Source organism: Crocodylus siamensis, chromosome 3 (genome assembly GCF_052110815.1).
Source record: "Crocodylus siamensis isolate JL-2025a chromosome 3, ASM5211081v1, whole genome shotgun sequence".
Taxonomy (NCBI): domain Eukaryota; kingdom Metazoa; phylum Chordata; order Crocodylia; family Crocodylidae; genus Crocodylus; species Crocodylus siamensis.
In genome coordinates this window covers 85,392,819-85,418,327 of record NC_143397.1, presented here as the reverse complement: position 1 = coordinate 85,418,327, position 25,509 = coordinate 85,392,819, and the positions used below count along the sequence as shown (strand labels likewise).

Sequence of the window (25,509 nt, the reverse complement as noted above, 5' to 3'; positions counted from 1 at the left end):
CCTTGAGACTGTCTGCCTTTATTCCTTCTGGAATGTGTTCAGTTTTTATAGGGACTGAAACCTGAATTCATCTCCTAATGCAATCTTCAGAGCCACTCTAGAGCATATCTTTGCTGTGCCAGAAGGACAGATTGCATTGTTTAACTCCATAATTGTTACTTAAAGGGATTATGCAGTATGCATGCTGAGAATGATATATTGTACAGGGTAGAAGCTGGTGTAATAAAGTGTGCAATGTTAGGGTTCCCTGAAATCTTCATTTTTTTCAGGACTTTAAAAGGCCGTTTTTATTTGGAATTTTGAAGCATATGACCACATTGCGCACCCCCCCCACACACACACACACATTTCTACTTGTGCATTTATTTACACCAGTGCAAAGTGAGTACAGTAAGTTAATGTTTGAATTAGTTGCATTCTAGATGATCTTTGCAAAGGTGGAAAGGATTTCACAAGATGGAAAGCACTGGGGAAATCAGTGTTTACAAAAATAATTTGGAGCAAATGATGAATGCAGTAAAACTTTGAACCTATGCAAATTACAAAGAATTCAGAGATACTTTAGATGGCTCTAGTGCAGAATACATTACTGGAATATGGACTTTTGAATGCTTGGTTGTCATTTTCAAAATAACAGCTGGAGAAAAAATATTTTAAATCAAAGTAACTTGAATGCATTTTCCCTTAATGAATATAGTTTGAGAGAGATCTGCAGGGAAGTTTAAAACACTGATCGCTCATAAAAGAAATATATTTTGGGGGATAGAACCTGATCCATCTCCCATTGACGTCAATGAGTGCGCTTCCACTAGTTTAGCAGAAGTTAAACCAGTGGCTTAAACAATATCAAAGGTGAGGCTGTCAGCTGTCTTTCAGACATGCTGAAATTCACTAAATTGATTAGGCTTCTTTTACTCTTTTCTTTTAAAGGATGGGGATTATTTCATTTATCCATCCTGATATAAAATTTAGATTTTGTTCAGTTATATTCTCAGATGTAACTTAGACAGATTGCATAGTTGTGAATCTTTTATGATGACTGTCTGGTGAAACTGTTTTCTGAAATATTTCCTGGTGTCTATCCAGCTTCTTAATTCTCTCATGGATCTGTTTTGTTGCAGTAGTGCTCCATGTTTTGGTCCCGCAGGCCAGATCAGGCCCTGGGTCCTGGGACCTTCTCCCTGCCTCACCGGAATTAGGTCTTGGGCCTGGTGCTACCCCACAGGCACCCAGATTAGATCCTTTATGCCTAGTACTGTGGCAGGCAGTAGGGGGTGCTCCTGCTCTAAGTCACCCACCTCACTGCACCCAACCACCTTCCAGGCTCTGAGTGCCTCCCTGGGTGCTCCTCACGTCCAGCTGACCCCCTTCCTTGAGCACACCCGCTAGCCTGCGGGTAGAGCTGCCACCACCCAGGGACGGGCTTGATTCTGGCACTGCATCCCCTGGGAAGCACAGGCCTAGTAGCCCTCGAGGGTACTTCACTCACTTCAAGAACTTGGGGTGCTTCCCTCAATTGGAAGCACAAGTAGTGGTCTCCCTTAGCTGAACCAAGGGGACCCCAAGGCATAATCTAGATCCATTCCCAATAAGTCTGCCACGCTAGGTACAAAGGAGAACTTTATTGGTTGTAAGGAGTAGGGTTGGAATAGGGTACAGAGTTGAGTAATCAGAGAAATCCCAGAGAGCAAACAGGATGGCTAAAGTAGCCTTTGGTCATGCATCTGAGTTACTGCAAGCTATATATGTAGTTAGATCTCAAGTAGCTTACTCACAAGTATCATCCAGAGGCAGGTGGAGATTCCCTCTGGAGGCACGCAGTTCCTTGATCGTGAGTTTTGAGAGAGAGACCAAGTTTCAGATGGTCCAGCTCTCCTCTTTGAGTCTTCCTCATGGCTGCTGCCTCTCTGCCTCCTGGGCAGTCCTTAATTTATATAGCCCTTATGACCTCATTTACCTGGTCCAATGGAGACCAACACCTGTTGGCTGTCAGCCAACCAATTTGAAATGCATCACTGGTTGCTGGGCAGACTGGCAGTCTCTAGCCCACCAGGGAGCCCAAGCCCCTCACCCAGGTATGTGAAGCCAGTCATGTAGGCAGAGGGAGCAGGTTTCCCTCCTCCCTCAGGAATGTATCCAACTCAGGTTACCTAAAGAGACAGGGCATGTACCCTCTGCAGGGCCCATCCTAACCAAATTGTCACAGAGCAGAGAGTTTCTGGGGAAAAACAGAGGTCGCCTTCTGCCACAAGCACCACCCTCTCCCACCTCCCATGTGCTGGGTTTGGGTGCCCAATCCAGCACACTGGGCCTGGGACTCCCCATGGTTCCAAAATTTGGTGGCAGTGACCCACTGCCAAATTTCTGGACTATGGGGAGTCCCATGGGCCAGGTGACATGGTGCTGCAGGCTGGATCTGGCTTGCGGGCTGATGGTCAAACACTCCTGTTTTACTGGATTATTAAATACACTGAAAGGCAAATCTATATATTGACATCTGTGGGAAGATATTCCATATCCAGGAAAGCTGCTTTTTCTAGCAGTATAAGAGAATGCTGTAAACTGTAACACACACGGTGAGAATTAACATGGTCTTCAGGAAGAAAGAAACCTCTGTTTTACTTTCTTGCTTAAAGCATGGCATATTTATAGCTGATTTCATGGTCCAAGGATGGAAAGCTACATCAGACAGCCTGTTTCTGTTTGTACTCCTGATGATGCTGTTTCTGCCCCTTGAAAAACAAGCCTTTCACATTTTTGAGTCACTTTTATTGAAGGGACAGGAGCATATAATTGTACTGATGAAAATCAACTTTAATGTTCCTGGTAGAAAATGGCACAGAACGCTACTGTTTACTCTTCACCTACAGAGATTTGAAGGCACGTCTGCTTGAAAATCATTGGACATTACACAGTTATGCAGGCTGTTTGAGGGAGAATAAGGGATATTCTGAAAGCAATGTAGGAACATTAAATGTCAGTGGAATAGAAATTTCCTGTGATGATAATGAATTTGTTGAAGAAGGAAAAAATTGGAATAAAAAGAATTATGTACCGTTTCTGATACTGAAGAAAATGCCTTATGCCTGTGATATGTTGTTCAGTAGTCTGTTGATGTAAATTTTGAAAAGCGATGAGTGATTTTGAAGGTCCAACTTGTCATTCTTTGAGGGCCTGATTTTCAAGAAAGAATAAATATCTATTATTTGACTACCAAGCTCCCTTTAAAGTGCTTTACATTGAAAAACTAAAATCATTGCTCATTTAAAAAGTTTTTTAATTAAGCTTGCATAAAAAGAAAAACTTTACTTCATTAATGTAGCTGCGGTCAACAAAACCTAGGCCCCATCTACACGTTACACTTAAGGTATATCTAACCAATTAATTGCAGTGGAGGGTCACTGGCCAAATGTTCTATCAATTAGTGGAGTTATAAAAAGAAGAATAAGCTGCAAAGTTATATCACAAAATGTGTATAACAACTTTGTAGCTGCTTCCTATCATACCATTAATTGAACATCTGGACAGGGTTCCCTGTGCCTGGGAGCCCCATCAGTTGATTGGAGCTCCTCGCTGGGGGCCATGTGCAGCCTGAGCTTGGGAGCTTCCAGTTGACAGGGCTTCCAGCCGTGGGGGCAGGGGGAGAAAAGAAGAGGGGCTTTCATGTTACATGTGTTACCATGTATGTCCTGTTGCATAAGAAGTGAATCTGCATGCATCTACATTATACCACTGAAGTCATTGGAGTTCTGTTAGTTAACACCACTAAAGTCCTGCCCTCGGATATCAGTATTACTACCACGAATACAAATTATCACTGTCTAAAGGAGAAAAATGTTTACGGAGGAAAAACTTGTTACAGTAAAATGACTTTCAGTGATCTGTCATTCTGTGAATTCATTGCTTTTTATGAGAGGCCAAATATAAGTATCTGTATGCTTAAATAAGTTTTAAATAATAAGTATTTCAATCAGTTTAACTGTTTTGCAAGGTTTAATGTCAATTTAATATATTTAGCATAAAATACACATTTTAACAATAGTATTTAGGATCATAAATGCTTCTTGCTGATTCTGTTTAACAGGGTGTTGGAGAAGATTCTTCAGATGCTTCTGTTGATTTCCAAATGTCCAGCAAGAGTTCAAACAACATGGATCTTGTCCAGAGAGGGACAGAGAACAAAACCTCAGTGAAGATAAACCTAGAACCTGCTATTGCTTTTGCAAAAAAGGATTTCCTACCTTCAGACATTCCTGAGAAACAGGCTGGATTTGAAAATACAACTGAATGGACCAAGCCAGAGACAGCCACTGAAGTGACACAAAATTCCAGCCTCACTCCCACAGTTGAGTTGGACCTCTCTGGAAAAGTAAAGGTCTATCTTTCTATAGACAGAATAAGTGTGCAAATTATTTTTAGAATTAGTATTTGTAAACTGCTACTTCATGATTAACGTTCAGTATTTCTGATTCTAAATGTAGTATTTTACTGTGGGGTTCACAGTTGGAAGATAACATTAGGCATGAGCCAGAGCAAGAAAATGGTACAAAAGTCACCCTGACCCAGAAGCAACTCTACTGGGTTCTGTAGCTCTCTCACTCTTGAATTGCAGATCCTCCCTGTGTCCTCCATGCTTAATGAGATTGGAGGCAACAGAAAAGCATGTCACTGTTAGCTCCTCAGAGCAATAAGTTGTTTTTGAGCTCTGTTGGCTCAGTGGCACTGACTGGATAATTAAGGTTACAAGAGCAAGACTTCACCCATACTTTGTCCCTTCCTTCCAAACTGATCCAAGAATCAGGGAAGCAAGTACATATATTTCTTTACTGTTTTATTACATGCCTCAGTGCAAGATTTTGGTTGTCCACAAGGTAGTGATTTTCAACCTTTTTTAGACCCAATGGACCATTCATTAGACTCAAGGCCCCCTTCAGAAAATGTCAGCTCTTAGCTTTCACTCAGTTTTTGACTACACAAAAATAATATTCTTATGTTGCAAAGAACTCAGAAAGACCACAATAGGTCAGAATGTTTTTTAATGTTATGAATTTCCTATTTGAAATTTCTGTGTTTATCCTGTGAGTCATGTTTGCATGCCTAACTGTGCTAACATGAGTGCACAGCACCTTGCAACACCCCTAAAAAGATCTCAAGGTACCCTGATTGAGAATCACTGCTATAAGGTATATATGTAGATTCTCATTCCATGTACTATGGGCACATAGTTCAATTCACAGTTGAGCTTTCAAATATCACTGTAGACAAACAAGTGTTTAAGGACAACCTTTATAATTGATGATATATTTTTTCTTTGGTTCAATGTGATTTCACTGAAAAAAATTAGATAAATTGCAGTTTATTCTTAAATTAGCCATTCTAAGGCTCAGCAGACTGTCAAATGTCTGTGATATATAAGGCATATGAAGTCTGATCATATTTTGCTCTTACTGTTTTGATACACTTTTGTTCTTTGTTTTAGGTTGAAGTACCATTAACAGAAAAGAGCTATCCAGCATCTACTGGGGAAAATTCCACAATTCAAAATATTGCCCAACACATGTATGAGAAAACTATAACTATTGCAAAAGGCAATTCAAGTCTAGGTAGAGTATCCAAGGTGTCTGTCTGTCTGATTAATATTTCTCTGTTAATTGCTGTTCCCTGTCTCTATGGCAGTATTGTCTTAACAGTTTCCGATCTACTCATTCGTTCTAACACAAGGCTGTCCAACTTCAGGCCTGCCCCCAGGTAGCTGCACAATGCACACTCCAGGCATGGCCTGTCATCTATCCATCCTTGACCCTCCGAGATTGTGCTGGGTATGGGCTGTGCTGGCAGTGAGATCTCTGCCCCTCCACCACTCAGGCAGCACCTGGACCCATGGGCTCTCCGCTGCTGTGAGCTGGCCTCTTGCAGGCCACCAGTTGAACATCTCTGTTCTAAAGGAAACTACTAAAAGAAATCCATGTAGCTGGGAGAATAGAAACAGGTGTTCACTTACCCTTTTTGATTTATCTTTTGCTCTTCTCCATTCATTTGGCCGTTTGGATCTGTAAAGGCATGCATTCAAACAATCAATCCACAAAGAACTTCATTCTCTAATTAAAAGCATTCCTTTCATAAAATGGAGGACCTTAAACAGTGAAGTGATTCATCATCAAAAATCTAATGCTTTTCTTATTTGTTTATATTAAATAATTTAAAATAAACGAAGTTAGGTTTGGAACAGAAATATGAAGAAAACTCAGTTTATATAGAAATGTATGATGTAATTGAGGAATCATGCACTTCAGTGTGAAAAGGACACTGGTCACAGGACCAAGTTTTCAGATGTACTTGGATACCAAAAGATATAGACAGGTCTGTAGTGCAACCCTTTTGGTGCTGCGTGCTGTCACTTGTGACCTGGAATTCTCTTGCAGGCAACAAAATTCTGCTTCTAAGTCTACCCAAGCCACCTGTTCTCTGCCTCCTTTCATCTAAAGTGCTCCCAAGAGAGGACCATCTTGATAGCAGCTCTTGTGGCTCTCTAAGTGCAGAGGCAGTGATGCCAACTATTCCTTACCCAGGCTATGCAAATGGGGAGGGAGCCCCCGCTCTCCTTATTACATATTTCACAGCCATATAAAGGTGGAGCATAAGGGAACCCAAGGTGTTTCAGCTTTTGCCAAAAGTAATTGTGCTTTCAGTACTGTCCACCTGTATCACGGTTAGTTAGTAGCCTTAGCAAATTGCATGTTAAACACAACAGTAAAACATAAAAGTACAAAATATGTGTGTATGTCTATATATATAAAGAGAACTTGTGTCACATGTAGTCAAAACGTAGAATTGCAAAAATGTAGGACTACCTACTGGTATTATGCCAACATAATATAAAAATAAGGAACTGTGGCCTCTAGCCCTTGACTTTCTTTTTTTCTTGCAGTCCCTTCCCATTCTGGCCCCTTGTGTTGCCTAGCCACGGCCAATATTTTGCACACATGGCTGCACAGCTTTTAAATTTCACTTTTACTAAAGGAGCTAAAACAAGAGCTATGTAATGATGTTGAAAGCTGCAGCTGTGTCGATTATTTAAGTTGAAAGCTAGAATTTTTTCTCTTAAATGCTAGCATTCATGGCTTGCAGTAGCCCTTAAAGCCTAGCCATAATACTGCTAACTTTTCTTTTTGTTTTAAAAAAGAAATCTATATTAGGAGCGCCAAACATTTGAAACACAATGAAAAGTAAAGTGCCCATGCTCTTGGTATATATTATTAGTGAAGCTGTTGGTGCACCAGCAATGGCACTTAACTCTTTTTTTCTTCTTTGAAAGTATAAAACTCTGAAGTCAGGCACAGGGCAGATTGGAGTTTTGGCGAAAGGGAGTTCAGGAGCAACAACCTGCACCAGCAGCTTCACTAATATATACCCAGAGCACAAGCACTTTACTTTTCACTGTGTTTCAAGTGTTTGGTGCCCAGAGTTTTCTGGTGAAGTCCAGTCTAAAAGTGGGGGTGCAGTTACCGCTTCATTCATCTGGATCTGCCACTGCTTATGCACTTGACATCAGATGTGAACTTGAATATTGACATCATCTGATAGACACTCGGCCAGATATGTCTGTGGTGTGATGGTGTTGGCTTCAATTAAGTTGTGCCTGTTTACCCGAGGGATGAAAGGGGCTTCTAGTCTAAAGCCAAATTTTGATTGGCACCCTGGAGACGGGCATAATGCCCACAGAAATGAGCACACACATGCTGCCTATATTCTGGAGCACTACAGCCAAATATAGTACCACATGTGCATTTTGTTCCTACTAAGAATAGGAATAACCTATGTACGGAGAATTTTGGATGAGGACGTGTGTGAGCATAAATGCATAGACAGTGCCCCCAGACCACAGCCCGCAGTGACCACCTGTATTGTCTGAGCATTTACTTTGTGATATAAGCAAAGTGGGAAGCGGAATCAAAGCATCTGACTCCTGTACTGTACTCTTGCAATAATAGGCACAGGATACATTAATTTATATAAAACAAAAGTTTCTTTCATTAGGATTGGTGGCCTATAGATTAAAATATATCCATGTTCATTGACAGCGTCACTTAGCTTGCCTGTAGCTCAAATATTTACCTTCCAAGTCATAAACATAAGTCCCATCACCCAAATAATCCAATATCTCTCCATCTGTTTCAGTATTAAATGCCCAGGAAAAGATGGGCATGCTTAGGAGGTTAATAAATCTGGGCTTTGGCATGCCGAAGTAGGAAGGAGTGCGCCAGAGTCCAGGAAGCCTCAGTCTCCTGCTGAAACAGAGGGAGCTCCAGCTTTAGACTTTAGAGCCTCTGCTTTATCTCATCTGTGGATTGGAGAGAGGTGGGTTCAGGTGACCACAGATGACTGATAAGAACAGTGTGTCTAGGAGCTTAATGCATCTGGGCTTTCTTACTGTTCATGGAGAACAGTGTTCTCCAAAGCTGTTAGCCATTTGAGCCTATTTCATGAGCACTTTGTAGTTGTGAAATGTACACAAACATACATGAAATTTTTCTCAAAGTATGGGTGACCATCAGAATAATGAGCAACAGTTGTCCTCCTGTAGGGAAAGGAACAAGGGGTAGTCATAATTGTGGGCTCATAGAGCAGAGATGTAACCTAACTAGAATATAGTGCAACTGGTGTAATGCTCCTTCCCTCAGCCATATACATACTGTAATCTATGTTGTAGTACTTCACAACCTGATCTAGGTCCACTGAAATGAATAACAGATTTCAGTGGGCATTGAGTCAGGACAGCTGTACTGTGCAAAGAAGGTGTTTTTCATTGTTAGCTCTTTTATGCTTTTTGCTCCTGTTTCTTCATCCTGACTGGTTTTCAGCCTTGGTGAAACAAAAATATTCCAAGTAAAGAAACTCTAAAATATAATTAAAATAGATAAATACTCTTACCAAGACAAGCTAGAGAACTGATTGATTTGACCACTTAAAATACTTCTCAAAATAATACCATTTTGCTTGTTTGTTTTAGATACAGCAGTTTTATTTTCCTATTGCTCCTGTGCTTAAAAACTAGAAATTAATATCACAGGTGTCTAGTCTGGGATAGTAGCCGTGGGGCTGGGAAACCACTCAGTCTTGTTAACAGCCCCAGGTTTAGGGGTTGTCTTTCATTACTGAATGCTTCTTTCATTGGGCAGGTGGAATAGATTTCCTTTATATTATAAGGAGTAGTGGTTGTACACAATAATATGTTCCATATTCCTTTTATAACAGGAATGACTGTAAGTTCCAATAAAGATGGCTCAGGAATGATAGTCCGTAGCATCATCCATGGTGGTTCCATAAGCCGTGATGGACGAATTGGTGTAGGGGACTGCATTCTCTGTATTAATGAAGAATCAACCACTAATTTGACCAATGCACAAGCCCGGGCTATGCTAAGGAGACATTCGCTCATTGGACCTGAAATAAAGTAGGTAAAGCTAGGACATGAGTTAGATAGGGAAGCATTAACGGTCACATAAAGTAGAGTACACGTATGATAGAAATCAGTATTTTAAATCAAATATTTTTTTCTTTGTTTTCGTACAATGTCGTCATCTCAGATTGAGTCTTCGTATAGATGGAACATGAAATCACGTGAATTTTTCTGTGTTGTTTGCAAAAGAGTTCATTGCAGTTATTATAACTCTGCCTATTCTTATAGAAGAAAAAGGCAATCAGAGGCATTTAAAGGGTGTTTTCTCAAATCTGGCTATTCAGACCAGTCTTTAGTTACCTAACTTTACGCAGGAGTTGCAATCAGCATTTTTCATTAACCATGTGACTATATAACCTTTGCTCCAAGTCAAGACAATAATGAAACTTTATCTTAAGTATTTGTGGTTGTTAAAAAGTTAATTGTTTTCTTGATTTTCTTTGTAGGATGCCTTTATAATTAATTAATTTTTTTGTTGGCAAACAGAAAGTATGACACAATGTTAATGCTGGTAAATAGCATTTTAAATGTGATAGTGTTGAGATGATCCTTGCTTTCACTTATAACTATTTTCAGTAGATCTTTGAAAAATGGCTATTGCCCACAGTTTTGCCAACTGATCAATCTTGTCAGTTTACCATGCTGTTTTTCTGATCACAGTAGACGGTGGAGATATTCCCCTGTTTGTTTGTGCTTGGGGAAGATCAGGCTCTGTTTGTACTACAAAGATTCACTGGCTGAGCTGACTTGCTTCAAAATTCAAACTAGCTAAACCAGAGCAGAGCACTAATGTAGACATGCATAAACCAGTTTAACCCTTGCTTATGTCCATTTGACTGCGTTGGGCTGTGTGTAGATGTGCTCACCGTTTTCGAAACCATGGTTAACAGATTTGCGTCACACAGTTGGAATCAAGTTTCAGTTTGAATTAAGGGTTAATTTATGATCAAGGGGGTTTGCCTCCTTCACAGACCAGTAGCCTGTGTGCTTGGGCAGGGCTGGGGACTGAATGAGTATATTGATACTTAGTCACACACATTTGACTTTGTAAAGACATTGCTTTGTGCCTGACACCCTGATGTGTTGCAAAAACACAACTGAAGGCATTTATACATGTGCTGTGGGAGGTGGGGGGGGGGGCACTTTAATTAGAGAAGTTTCAAGAGCCGTTCTAATTAAAGCACCCAGAGTGTCACACATATCAGTGTTCCCACACCGAAAAATGGTGACGGGGTGCTTTAATAAAGCTCATCAAATGAGCTTTAGTTAATGTCCCCCCCCACCATTTTTAAGTGTTGGGGGACACGTGATGCTAGAGTCAGCTGGAGCTGATTAATCGAGTCTGCATCGATGCACTGTAATTACAGCACATTGGAGCAGCCTCAGTGTATGTGCAGGCACCCTGATTTGCCTTTGAGGAAATTGATATTTGCAATGCTTACCTGGGTTCCTAAGGACTTTTTTTCTTAGAAGTAATCTGTATATACATGTTAATTAGTACAGTTTAAATTGCCTAATTCAGACTACCCTAGTCTGCATTAATTTTAATCCTCATTCAATAAAATTCATTAATCTGATTTTAATTTGGACTACAGATGTCCCCGTGTATATAGTGACAGCTGTACTCCAGGTTAAACCTAGAAAACTGTAACGTCTATAAACAACTTTGGTGACTCATTAACATGTGTTAATCAGTTTAAGCAAGGATTTAGTCATCATTTTTAATTAATTACTAGCCTTTTTTTAATATAGACAGTTTCAGAGCAGCCTTAGTGACAGTAACTGCAGCTCTTTGAGCAGGCATGGTTTTATGGGTGCAGCTGCACCAGGATTTTTCACTTGGCCTAGTACAGTGCCTGTCCGACCTTTTCACCGTGGTAGCCAGATAGGCAGTGTTTGGTTTCCAGATTTGGCCAGTGGGCCTGATCCAGTGCACAGCACAGGTGTGGCAGGGGCCTGATCTGACTGTGTAAGGAAGGAGGGATGCTGGGAGCATGGCCTGGCCCCAATCCACCCACATGAGGGAAGGGGTTTGCCCTGGCCCCAATCTAGCTGCATGGGGCTTGGGAATTAAGCAGTGGGAGAGGTATGGTAGTATTAGTTGCCACTGCCCCACCTCTCCCTGACACCAATCTTTTCTGATCCATGGGAAGTCCTGCAGGCCAGATGCCATGGCTTTATGGGCCAGATTTGGCCCACAGGCCAAGTGTTGAGCACCTCTGGACTAGTAGATTTGATCCTTCAGCTAATAGCTAGAAGGTAATTTAAGCTGATTTTGTTCATAGGATAGCATGTATTTATTGTATAAACAAGGACAGAACTGTAACTACCAATCACAAGTACCAGTGAATCAGTATATACCCGAGCTTTCAGTTTTCAAATGATTTCTGCTGCCAGTATAGAACTGAATTATGTGCATTTGTATAATATGTATGAACATATACAAAACTTTATATACAAAATTTGAATAATTTTTAATAATAGCTCAGTCATATAATCAAACACAGATTATTTTTGTTTAGTACTTATGCTTTTTTTATTACTGGTATATTTTATAATAAATTAGTTTATACTGGAAGGGATGGGTATGGTTTTATTTTTGGATATAGCTGTGATTCAGAATCAGATCCCACTGTAAGCATTGCACTGGAACACTGCAGTAATCAGAAAATCTCAGAAATAAGAGCATTTGCCATTTTACAGCCTTACAAGTGCCATACACGATATAGGTTCAAGTTGAAGCCTTCTCACTGCTGCAAAGAAGTAACCCCATGAAAGGCCAAGATCCTGCAGTAATGTGCATAGGAGGCTTGCAAGAGTAGGGGTTGAACCATTTGGCTCTTCAGTCAGTGCAGCACCACTTCACTCTTCTCTTTCATTGTAAAACACCAGAGAAATATTGTATCATAAAACCAGACCTGGACATTTTTAAGGAAATGCTCAGGCTCAGTAAGAGAACTATAGTGTTCAATGAGTTTCTTGAGTCTAGACTGTATTAGTTTGATGACCTAGTGATAGTGCCTAATACTCCCATTCAGGAGACCCTGCTGGTTCTATGCCCAATCATTCAGGTTAGCAAGGGTTAAGAGTCTCCTAGGAATCAGCGTATTTGGGGGGCGGGCACTGATATGACCACCATGTTTAATATGTAGTTTCATGGGCTTGGGTCTACATTGTAAGTTTCACAAGTGAAAGGCCACTGTGGCTCTTACAGGGATCGTAGTAGCCTTTGTATGTGGGTATGGGAGAAGAATTAAAAAAAAAAAAAACTATTTCAGTTACAAAGAGCATATTTTACAAGAAACATGAGTTGCCAAGAGATAGTCAAAACTTTGCACTTGCTGCATATTGCAAACTGCAACTTTATTTCATTTTATACAAAGATATTTGAGTTTTGGGAGTTCAGGAACAGTCAGTCTGAGTTCCAGGTTTCATAATTTCTTTATGAAAAACCAGATGTGTGGCCTTCCCAGAATGCATTCTGCTTTACTTCTCACTCCACCTTGCCAGGAGCTCTTATATTTCTGTAATAATAGCCAGGGTTTTGTGCTCAGCAGCAGCTGCTTGTAACATCTGCCAGATAATTACTGAGCTGAATCAGAATTCACCTGCCTTAACCTAAAGTATGGGGATGAATTCCTGATCAAGGAATAAAAGATTGATTGCAGTTCCATTTTTCCATGCTTGTTAATCATTGCTATAGACATCAATAAAGAGCAGATGCTTTCTGGGGGAGGTGTAGATGGAATGGAGGTGGAAGGGGGTAAAGGAAAAAAAAAAGAAAAGGGGGGAAAAAAATAGAAGTTCACACTTTTAACTGCATATGTATGCATCGCACATTCAGCATGAGACATTGACATTTGTTAACACCATTGTAAAAGATGCTGCATCGTATGCTTCACATTCTAGATCTTCTCCAGCACCTGCTGATGATCAGGCCCCCTTTTATGTGTGAGTATTGGTGATTCAAAAGCTCATTATGACTCTGTGTTGCAACTTTTCTGTGAAATCATTTCATGCTTTTATAACATCCAAAATGCCAGGGATATATCCAGATATAGGTACAGTAAATATAAATATAAATAAATAAAAAATGGCTTTTAAGCATACAGTTTGGAACAAACTTCCTGAGACTGTATTAAAAAACGCTTGTATTTTGAAAATTTGCTGCTGATTTGTATTTTAATCATACTATCCTCTCAGAAAGTGCCCAAAGAGCTTGGCTGTTAGGGGCTAAACACTGGAATTAATAAGGTGTAGATGTACTGATATCTGGATTAATCTCAGTGTCATATTTTCTGTGGTACTAATGTTTTATTTTCTCCATAGATAACCAACAGGTTTGGATTAGTCATAAAATAGTAATTTGTCCCAAATGTGTTACATTCATCACCACTCAGTTTGTTTCCTCTGTTGGTGCTGAAGGGTTTTTGTGTGGCTGTTTGATCAAGCATGCCATAAATGTTCTTGTTGAACTGCATGGAGTCTTGTGTTTATGAAATGTTTTCATATCTACGCCATTCGGTGTTTTCATTGTTGCTGCTCCCTTTGCAAAGCATGTCTTAGAATGTTTTTTTTCTACAGCTCATCAAACTGGAAACAGCAACATTTTCATTTTAAAGCTGAGCAGTTGCAAAAGAGAGGAAGTTTTTAAAAACTACACCTGTCTTCTCTTGAAATTGCTAATATGTTAACCTCTCTTACAGCCAAGGATTGTAATATACTGTTTACTTCTAACAGCCATTTACACATTTCACAATGTGTTGTATGCTTTTCTTTCTATCCTCCCAGCAGTTTGTTTCACTTCTCCATTTTCCTTTCATATCACTTCTAGGAGTAAGTTTCAAAGTAGATGTCAGTCCCTCCGATGAACAAGTCTTTTAAGTGCTGGAGTAGAACAGTGTTATCTCTACTTCTCCCCCAAAGCACTAAGAACAGTATAGTGCCAGTGGCCCTCATCCCTGGGAATCCTCACTGTCCCAGGCTCTTGGTCACTGAACACTTGACCATACAAAATCCTGAGCAATTCCTAGAGGTGCTAAGCACCTGCAGGCCTCACTGATGAGGACATTCTCCACTCCATGTTCAAGTTCAGCTTAAAAAGATGTCTGTGAGAGCTCAAATTTATAGGGCCCATTCTTGGCAGGCATAAATCCACTGCAGTTAATGGAATTACTCCTTCATCGAACTTGGCCTCTTCTCTGTTGCAAGGAGAATAGCCACAAGATAAGTTGACAAAGAAGATGACCGTTTAGTAAAGCTAAGTATTCCAAAGCTAAATATGGAGTTATCTGGCCTTATACTGTATACCAGTGGTGACCAAACAATTTGATCCACAGGTTGGATGGGCAGTGCTATGTCTATCTGCAGGCTGGATTTGGCCAGTCGGCTCAATCTGGCACACGGGGCCAGCACAGCAGGGCCTCGGGAGGGTGCATGCCTGGCCCTGATCAGAATGTGCCAGGCAGGGGTGGCATAAGATATGGGGGGGAGGGGAGAAAATGGGGAACAGCTTGGCATGGATCTGGACATACAGGGAGAGTGGGTGGGGGTAAAGTGGAGCAGCCCCAATCTGGATGCTCCAGGGAAGGGAGTAAGGCTGTGGGAAGCAGCCTGGCCCCAGTCCCATTGCATGCCAATGGCCTAGGTGGAGTTTCCACCACTCTTCTGCTGCCAAATATCCAGACACTTGGGGATCCTCATGGGCTAAATGATTTGGTTCCATGGGCCAGATATAGCTTGCACACTAGGATGTGAGCACCCTAAAGCAGAGCCTTACACCTTGAACTTTTGGATTTTCCACTACAGCTAGTTCTGTAATTTAAATTTAATCTGGGCACTGTGATACAAACCAAAGGGAGACAGAAGCTAAATGCTAGTCATGTTAAAACTTAGGAAGTGACAGTAATGACTGAGGAGCACATTTTAAGGTTCCGTCAGTATAACAGAGATGCATTGATTGTCTGACCAGCAGATACTCACCTCATAATGCCAAATGCTTTATTGCAGACACATTTTTAAAATTTCTGTTTATTTCTGCATTTGTAGTAAGGTGAAATGTGAATAATCAGTGTGACAGGTAGAAGTAACTAGATGAATGTCCCCTTTTGTTTAAAATGGATGATATTTTCAGGCCTTTTATAATGGGAAGACTCTTTAGGGCTGGCCCCACAGTGAATTTGTCTGGCTTTTTTCCCTGTTCATTCTTCAGGGAAACAGCATTTCTTACATTTTATGCCAGATGAGGGAGGAGAGAACAGGAATTCCATTTCTCCAGTGTGGGGCAAGGTGCAGACCCAAGCTGAACTGATGTTGGTTAATCAAAACCCCAAACCTCATCAACCTGTTTACTGGGGGTACTATTTCTGACCTTTTCTTCCTCTGCTCCATTAGAGGGATAAAACAGGGTTACTTAAAAAAAGATGATTGGTAGGATATGTCCCATGTCTTCCTTAAGTATAACCACCCGGCCTGTTTGCAATCTTGGCAGTCCTGTAATTATTCATTCTGTTGTTCAGTTAAAGCCCTAATGTTTGGAGGCTTCTTGTCATGAAGGTACTATTTTTGTTAGCACTGACTTGAAAATAGGGAGCTATATTTTTGCCTGTATTTCCCCTCATCACTCTTGATTTGGTGATAAAGTATAGGCACCGCTGTTGAAAGTGCTCTTTCTACTTTTTCTATATCACCTTCCTATTTGTCATTGTACCTGCCTTTTCCTCCTTGTCTATTTTGTGTTTTTCATACAACTACAACAACAACAAAAATCAAAGCCTTGATAGAAGCCATAAAGGCTACCATAACACTTATGCAAATGAACTTCCAGAACCATTTCCATGTAGCATTTGGGACAGAAGTACCAAACAGATTCTTCTGTTTGCTTATACTTATTTTTTTTTTGATGCAAAAAAGTTATTCAGCATGACAGTCATTGCCACAAAGTAAACTGTAACGGCTTCCGGAGTTCATAAATGGTGCAGTTAGCACCAGTGGATGCCTATACAATTTATCATTTTGACTATAGGTGCATAGTAAAGTGACTGATTCATTAAGAATATGTGGAGTTCCCTGTGCCTTGGCTCTCAGCAATAGCATTTTGGCCCTTATGTCAGTTGGCATGTTAAGTGATCTCAGATGGCTAATCCTTCCTCTTCAGAACCACCAGGTATGATCCATGATTTGTTTTACATTTATGTGTTTATTTTATTGCAGTATTACCTATGTGCCAGCAGAACATTTGGAAGAGTACAGAGCTAGTTTGGGAGAACAGCCAGAGGGAGCTATGCCTCTTGACCTCTTCTCTTCACATACTGTCAGGTGACTCATCTGCTTTGCTTTACTTCTTCCCACATATGTAGCCTTGCAAAATTCTCATGATTTCATTTTTCTGTAAGAAGAAAAAATGTGATTTTTTGTAAACTATCGATCAGTTATCAAGATGCAAGGCTGGCTAATAAAATTTGTGCCTTCAGTAGCGAGTTGCCATGACAGTTTTGTAAGACATGTAAACTTACAGATATTTGTAAAAGAGAGGTTTTAAACTATTTTAAATCCTGTTCAAAATAAATCAGTCTCTTTCTTGCACTCAGAAAGTTTGCTAGTTGATGGCATTTCTAAGACAGAGAGGCAGCAATATGATAGAGTGAGTAGATCCAACATCAAAATCAGGGGGGGTTCCAGGGACCAGAATCAGGAGCTGAAACAGGTCAGGAACTAGAAGGTCCAAGGCAGGAAGGAAGTGAGAGGTTAGGACAGTGCCAGAGATCAGGATCAAGAGAATCAAAAACAGTGGGGACAGCTAAGCAGGAACAGACTAAAACAGCAAGGCTAGGGACAGGCATTCAAAAAGCCTGAACCAAATTGATTCAGTCTTTGCAGGTTAGTCTGACTTGGCTAGGCTAAATCAATTTTGTAACCCAGAAATGCAGGCACGTGCCTGCAGTGGCTCAGGTTAGAAGCAGGGGTGCAGGTGGGGGAGGGGGGTGCTAGCCTTCCCTTCCCTGGCAGAGGTGAGCTGAGGGAGGCATGGCTAGGCCCAGGCAGGATGCTCTGATTATTTCCTCCCCTCCTAAGCAGCCCAGCAGGGAATGTTTATCACCCCTAACTCATTGTTTATTAACCCCTTAAGAAAACAAAGCCTCTCTCCATTAACTAATGGAGCTCTTCTTAAACAGCTCTTCCAAGGAAGGTCATTAAGCTACCTGTTGATTAGCTCCAAAAAGCCTGTTTGACTGTAGCCAGCATGTGGTCTGCTAACTAATGCTGAGGTGTCTGTGTAAGGCAGAGGAGAAGAGGGAATAATTTATGCTTAGCAGGGGGAAGCGAGGCAGACGCTCTGTGCCTGCACGTCTCTGCCAGAGCTCTGGCCAGGGAGCAGAAGGGAGGGGCCAGCTCTGCTGTGGAGCAGAGAGCGCAGCCCAGAGAGCATGCTGGGATGCTGGGGAACTCTGATTTAATTTAAACCAACAAGGGGTCTGAGACAGACATTGCATAAACTGGTTTGAGCGAAATCAGTTAAGTCTGAAACTACATTCAACCAGGTTTATCTCAAACCAGTTTCAGCCATTTTCAGACTGGTTTATGTGTACTGATCATCTGTTCTGTTACAGGTTTAAACCAGTTTCTGATCACTTAAACCAGTTTATGTTTAATGTTTGTCCCCAGCCCAGGAGACAAGGCAGAGGCCACAGCTGGAGACCAAAGGAGGACTCAAACTAGGACTGAAAATGTTTAACATGGGGCAGCAGCTTCAAATATGAGATACATTGTGCTGCTGCTTGGGCTATCCTTAAGACTTATGTCCATGTCAATCAGGCTAGCCATTTAAACAGGTAGCTGGGGCTGTCTAGCTCAGTATGGTGTCTACTAAGGCTGTGCAAAATTTCTACAAGTGTTTTATTTTAAAGCTGTTTGAGGCTTCAAAACAGCTTTGAAATGAAATGAGGGCACTCAAAATGTTTCAAAACGTTTCAAGTTTCAAAGTACCCCAGTGGTGGGAGGTGGGAGAGAACAAGGGCTGCACTCTGAGCAGCTCCTCCAGCTCCATGTAGCTCAGCTTGGCAGTGGGAGAGCCAGTGGAGGAGTCGCTCTGAGTGGAACACTGGCTTCGTGAAGCTGGCAGAACCGCTCAGAGCGCAGCCCTTGCTTTCCCCCCACCTCCCACCACTTGGCTGCACTCTGAGCGGCTCCACCAGCCCCATGGAGCTGAGACTGGCAGCAGGAGGTGGGGGAGAGCCACTAGCTAGGGCTTTGGCCAGAGCTAGGCCTGCGTTTCAAGTGGCTCCAACACTGGCTCTCCTGTTGCCTCCCACTGCCGGACTGAGCTCCATGGAGCTGGCGGAGCTGCTCAGAGTGCAGCCCTTTCTCTCCCACACTTCCCACCGCAGGGCTGAGCTCTGTGAGGCTGGTGGAGCCACTTGGAGCACAGCCCGGCAGCTGGAGGCTCCGCAGCCCCACAGAACTGAGCTGTTATGCTCTGAGCACAGCCCTGGGCAGTGGCTCTACCCTGCCTCCCCCTGCTAGGCTCTGCTTTGTGGGGCTACAGAGCCTCCCACTGCCGGGCCATGCTCACCAGGGCTGCGCTCCGAGTGGCTCCGCCACTGGCTCTCCCGCCACTTCCCACTGCCAAGCTGAGCTCCATAGGGCTCACAGAGGGGTGTGACATTGCATAAACTGGCTCCACCAGCCTCACAGAGCTCAACCTGCCCTCCCAGCACTGCCAGATTCCTCCCAGGGGCCCAGGCCCCAGATCTGCACGTGGGATGACAGGAGGCTGCTGCTGCTGCCTGGGGCCAGCAGCCGTCTTCCTGGTGCTGGGCACGGGCTGCACCCAGCGCTGGTCCCAGATGGCAGCGGCAGCCTCCTGTCATCCCGCGCACAGATCTGGGGGTCCACACCCCTGGGAGGAGTCCAGCACAGCCCCACAGCCCTTCCTGGGGCACGGGCCTCTGGATCTGTGCACAGGATGACAGGAGGCTGCCGCTGCCGGCAAGTGACATGAGTTTGCTTTTAGCAGTTTGAGGTGCAGTTTCCCAGTAACCCCTGCACCTGTCTCCTCGAAACATGACAGGCGTCATGCCCTCAGATGAGGCTACCACCCCTGTAAGTTTCATTTGAATCAGGCAAGAAATGACAAAATTATAGCCATTTTCATGATTCCCCATTATAGCCTATGAGCAAAACATCAAAAGTGTTGAAACAGCGGAACTGTTTTGACAAAACAAAATGGAACAGTGTTTCGAAATGAGACAAAATGACAAAAATAAATGCTGTCCCTTTGGAACGGTGAAACAAAAGTCGAAATGAAACAGTGCTGTTTTGCACAGCCCTAGTGTCTGTTGGTGTGCTGATTGGCCTCCACACTACCTGGGAGGCTTAACCCTTCAGAGTCACAATGCAAAGAGAAACTATATGTGAATACTCTTCATTAGTTAAGTGGGCCTTTTAAGAAAAGCACTGAGAAAATAGTAAAATATTGGGGAAAAGTTACTGGCGTAGTATAATAAAAACAAAGCAGATACAGTAAAATCTCTGGTAACCAGCACCTTACAAGCCAGCATGCTCTGCCAACCAGCATGCTGGCTTGTAAGGAAAAATGAAACCAGAACTGCCCACCATGGCACTTCCTGTTTCTCCAAGCCCCCATGGCCTGGGGCAAAGCAGACTAAGCTGCCGAGCCCCCATGGCCTGGGGGCATAACAGCCTGCCTCCCTGTCCTGAAGGGCTGGCCTGCAGGAGGGGTGGCGACACCCTGGGCGAGGTGTGAGGAGCGGCAGCCCAAACAGGCAAGGATATCTGTTCGGGCCACTCAGTTAACCGGCATATTTTGTTATCTGGCATCCCCCATTCCCAGGAGATGCCAGATAACAGAGCTTTTACTGTATAAAACGTTTAAGAGAGATTCAGTCAAATCAGACAGTTATTTGGGATATTTCAGATAGAAATTCCAGTGTTGTTTATTATTAGCTGTGCTGTTCTAAAATGTAAATTATGACATTTCTATTTCATCCAGAAGATACATTGGAAAAATTACATGGGATTTTACAACTGGAGAATGAAAAGTTCTCTCTGTTCTCTTATAGGCTTTAAAATCCTAGTAAAGTGTTGGCTGAGATTTTCAAAAGTGTCTGGCAATTTTGAATGCCTCATTTCTTGAGAGTGTAGCTGAAGATGGCTTGGGGAGACCTATATTTATCAGGCAGAAAGAGATTGCACAACAGTTACTTTAAATCACTAGACATTTTTTCCCCACTGGAAACAAAATATTACTCATCCTAAAATTTAACTCAACTCAAATTCAGAAGTGTTGAATATTTTTTCTATGGTTGTTGTGGAAAGGAATTCTGAAATACAGCATGTATTATAACAGACTTCCTATAAGGAAGTCCACTGAATGGCTGGTGACTCTAAATAGTTTACAGCTGTACCAGAGGAGTTTTAAATCTTTCTAACAAGATAAGAGAAGCACTTGCACAGCAAGCTTTGGCTAAACAAGCACTAACAATTAGAAGTAGAAAATTACTTGTATTTTAAAATTGATTTTAATTCTACTGGGAAAGATCTGCATTTCAGCAGTATGTCTGTAGCTTTTTCAAACAGAAAGATATGCTATATCCTTTAGTATTTTTATTCATATCTTTCTATGTAAAAAGCATGGCTACCTCCATGCATTTAAATGCTAATTCTGGCAGTTGGAGCTGATCAGTGAAGTTTGACAGTGAACACCAGTGTCTTGGTTAGAACTTTGAAAGTAGTCTGCATGCTCTCATTTATTAGCAGAGATCTTCCAGAACTTCCAGAACGAGAAGAAGGGGAGGGAGAGGAAAGTGAACTTCAGAATGCAGCTTATAGTAATTGGAACCAGCCCAGACGGTAGGTATGGATTTGGAATTAAATGACATTCTTATAAACTGAATTTGAATTGAAAAAATAATACTTGTGGATCCATTAACCGTAACATTTGAAGTATCTGCAAAGTAACACACAAACAGCACTGCACAAATAGTACCTATTTGTTTTTGTCACAATCAGTCTAAATCCCTGTGATCCAATTTAGATGCTGATTGCTTGGGCAGATTAGTTTAAAATTTTAATTTACAGTAATTTACTTAAGCCAGGGGAAGCTCAAAATTAACTTTTCACAAAAATGATTAGTAGGTTGGTATCAACTCATTGGGAAAAACCCTTCCAAATATAAGAATGTGTTATGCTGCTGAAAGCTCACATAGAAGATGAGGAGAGGGATTCAAGAGGCTTAACTAGAAACCCCAAATATGGAGAAGATTTAAAAAAAAAAGAGGTTGTATGCTACAAAGTGAAAAGGCTATGGATAATTTATCCTTCAGCCTGTTGCAAGAAATCATGCAAATAGGCCTTTGTAAATTATAGAAGAGAGAAAGAGAAGTACAGAAGAGAATACATGTAGATCTAATATATTTCTGTCTGCTTTTCGTCATTACAGGGTTGAGCTTTGGAGAGAACCTAGCAAGTCATTGGGTATCAGCATTGTTGGTGGCCGAGGGATGGGGAGCCGCTTGAGCAATGGTGAAGTTATGAGGGGAATCTTTATCAAACACATTCTTGAAGACAGTCCTGCTGGCAAGAATGGAACCTTGAAAACTGGAGATAGAATAGTGGAGGTACCGTACAAACTCCATTTTGTGTAAGAAATGCACAGCCTTGTAGGTAGGGCAATACTTACTTGTATATATCACCTTGTTACCATTTAAATATCTCTGAATGGATAAAACAGTTCTGAAATGCAAATACCATGTGATTACTGCACCTTCTCAGGTTTTCTTTGACTGATACTGCATGAATGTTTTTCTTTTTCCGTACAAAATATAATTACTATATAATGACTATTACTATATATTAGTCCTGTCACTGCCTGTCCCCATCTTGTACTTGAATTCAAGATGAGGGCCTTTTTTTCCCCCATGTTGAATGGGGGGGCAAACCTTATCTTGGATTCAAGTAATTATGGTATATCAGTTATTATTCCCTGGTCCCTAATTGCCATTCAGTAAGCCCAGGATGACTAGGCCAGATGAAACTATGTTTCTTCCCCTTGGAGAAGTGGTCCAGGTAAGTGAGTAACACCTGAGGTAGCATTTCATTACAGGGCTGTGACTACCACTTAGGACAACGTACAGAATCTAGATGTAGGAGATGAAAATAGACTGCATCTTTTACAATATGCTAGTAGGCAGAGGCAGAGGATCACATAGCTTCAGTTGATTAACAGGTTTGAGGCACAATTTGTACTGCATTAGGTACATTTATAGTATCCTGTATAAATAAATACTTACGTAACACAAGGATATTGTTATCCATCAAGGTGCTCAAGTGACTTACTGTCTAAATAAGAAGTGTGGAGCTCTACATGGTCCCATAAATAGTCCTGTATTCAGAAATGCTTGGAGTTGGCTTAAGTATTTAGTCCACCTCTCACATGAAAACATTGATTGAACAAGCATTACATTTCTTTTACTTTGATTACAAAGATAATTAGAAGTCCATATAACTAAAGCATGAGCTTTTAATAAGTATGCAGACTGTCTCAGAAATGAAGCTTACAGGTCTAGTTGTGGGATGGAGCTTCATGCTAATCAAAAGGCCACAGATACACTATATGTGCATGTAAGTATGTAGTTTCTGTTTGTCATGTGACATATTCTGGCTTTGCTCTTTTTAGTCAGCACATACCACCACTTCAGTTACCTGAAGTTTACAGAGATGTAACATAAGTTCCTAGTAGGGATAGAATGTGCTACTTTAAATTGTTTTCCTTCTCTTTTCTTTATTTTACACTGGATTATTAAGTTTCAGATAAACTGGGGAAACAAAACCCTTACTAGATGGCCTTACGTGCAAAAGTTATCACTAAAAACCCTTGTATGTTGGCTTATAGCTACTATCATGGTCTTTATGCTTTTCTAACTCTAACCTCACCATAGCATGGATGTTGAATGGCTAATGAGAGAAAAATTGTTTATACATCAGTACATATTATTTTATGGCTAAATGTTTCATGTAAGCAAAGAGCTGTTCTTAGTTATCCTTGTTAAATACTGTTTTTTTTTAAAGCTGTAGAATTTTTAAATACTGTTTTTTAGGTAGAAAGCTTTTCAACTCTAGCTTCTGGGAAGGATATGAAATAGGGAAAAATGCCTGCCATTATTAAAAAAAACAGTATTTTTGTACTTATTCAGTACTCCTCAACCAAGGATCTTCACATGCTTTATGAAGATCAGTTAATTAAATCTCACAACAGCCATTGTGGGTAGGGCAATATATCCCTGAGTCTAAATCCTAAATTAGCTGAAGTGATGCTTGGCCAACAGTGTGACTGTCTTCATATTATTCCATATCCTATAAGCAAGGTCTGTAGGGAAAAATGTCCAAATGGAACTTGAATCAAGTAGGTGAATAACCAGTTTTAAAAATATTGAAATCCTGAAATATGTGGCTGGGATCCCAAAACAGCATAATACACTTCAGTTCCTACAGAAGTACAGTAGGAGCTGGGAGCCTTTCTCCTTTTGATTTCTTTGGAAATCTCACCCTGGTATGTTTTTGCTACTGAAGGGCCTGGTACATATTCAGTTGAAGTTCTCATTAGAGACCCATCTATAGTTGCCTTTGGCTCAGGCCTTAATATAAAAACTCAAAGCAAAATGTGGCAGTTAAATCATTATGCTTTTAGCTTTGTATAATGTTAAGTTGAGGCCTTCCAATTACAGGTGGATGGAATTGACCTCAGAGATGCAAGCCATGAACAAGCTGTGGAAGCCATACGGAAGGCAGGCAACCCTGTAGTCTTTATGGTACAGAGCATTATAAACAGAACAAGGGTAAGCATATAGAACCCGGGAAGAAACTTAATACATAGCAGTAGATTAAATAAATGTCCAATGGGGTATTATTTGGGGAGGGGGGAAGATTTAATCCAAGTTCCATCTCAGCCATTTAGGAAGTAAGGTTTAATTTTAAATATTATTTCCATTTAGAATTAAATTGATTTACAGTTGGAATTTATCTCTTGAGCACCAACTTTCAATATTTTGAAATGTCTCAAGGATGTTAATTTGTGAAGGGACAGAATAGGAGCCTAACAGAAAACAAGCCGTAGAGAGAGAAATTAGAGACAGTATGCAGAAATACATGACAGTACATATTATAATCTTCAGTGGACTTTAGTGGAAGGACCTAGAGTTACACAGCAAACCCTTACTAAGCTGCATGGACATTACAAACACAGGCTAATGAGCTTTAATATAGTAGCTTGCATCACTTGAAACTAAACTTCCTCATTGAGGATGCTGTGTGAGCTGCACATTTATTTACTAGTTGTCTCATAACTTTTCTTTCCCAGCCAGAATCTCTCTATAATTCTTCATCATCCTCTGCTCACAGTGGGCAGAAAACTACTAACCCATTTTACCATCAGTCATCTCAGGTAAAGTTGCATGATATAGCTTTGCTGAATGTTGGTTATTGGTACTCAGAATGCTAAGATGAGGCTCATGCATTTGCTGTGATATGGGCAAGTTTGACAGGGCTTGATGAATGCTTAATATAAGAATGATACCTTTACTTTATCACAGCTAAGTTTTTGTGTTAAAGAAAGGTTCATCAACTCTATTATATTTTAAGATTTACTGTTTGTTAACCTATCCATTTTTGTTTATGTTAACAGAGGCATTGCAAATGCTTTTCACTGTACATGTTTTACAGTGTGATTTTGTAAACAGTTTTATTTTCTTAACCTTTTGAAACTTGCATCTGTACATATAGCAAAAGCTTATGAGGGAATTTCCTCTCTTCGTTCATGTGCAGTCATCCAGACAGCTAGCTGCATGCAGAAAGTAGCTATAGTTAATATGGGACTACAGCACTTCTAGTGAGAGAGACTCTCAGTTTCAAGAGGTTTGCAGTGACTCAGAACACTTTTATGTTAGAGTTTTCTTTTCTTGTGCTGTAGTGTATTGTTACTTGCACAAAAGTATTGTTAGAACAAACTCTTCAGTTAATTGAAATGGAATGTA

The 25,509-nt window shown here is 41.1% G+C and overlaps 1 protein-coding gene across 25 annotated transcripts in view; it reads left to right on the top strand.

Moving 5' to 3' along the window:
- Window positions 1-25,509, top strand: part of MPDZ (multiple PDZ domain crumbs cell polarity complex component) — a 139,807-nt gene that overhangs the window by 80,344 nt on the left and 33,954 nt on the right. For 10 of the 25 annotated variants that reach the window (XM_090038695.1, XM_090038692.1, XM_090038701.1 and 7 more), the window contains 9 exons: window positions 4,085-4,375; window positions 5,480-5,603; window positions 9,256-9,454; window positions 13,370-13,411; window positions 16,673-16,777; window positions 21,236-21,331; window positions 21,921-22,098; window positions 24,205-24,315; window positions 24,837-24,920. In XM_090038695.1, coding sequence (XP_089894821.1) covers window positions 4,085-4,375; window positions 5,480-5,603; window positions 9,256-9,454; window positions 13,370-13,411; window positions 16,673-16,777; window positions 21,236-21,331; window positions 21,921-22,098; window positions 24,205-24,315; window positions 24,837-24,920 — 1,230 coding nt within the window. The remainder of the gene's footprint in view (window positions 1-4,084; window positions 4,376-5,479; window positions 5,604-9,255; window positions 9,455-13,369; window positions 13,412-16,672; window positions 16,778-21,235; window positions 21,332-21,920; window positions 22,099-24,204; window positions 24,316-24,836; window positions 24,921-25,509) is intronic. The other 15 variants (XM_090038681.1, XM_090038702.1, XM_090038693.1 and 12 more) reach the window with 11 other exon arrangements.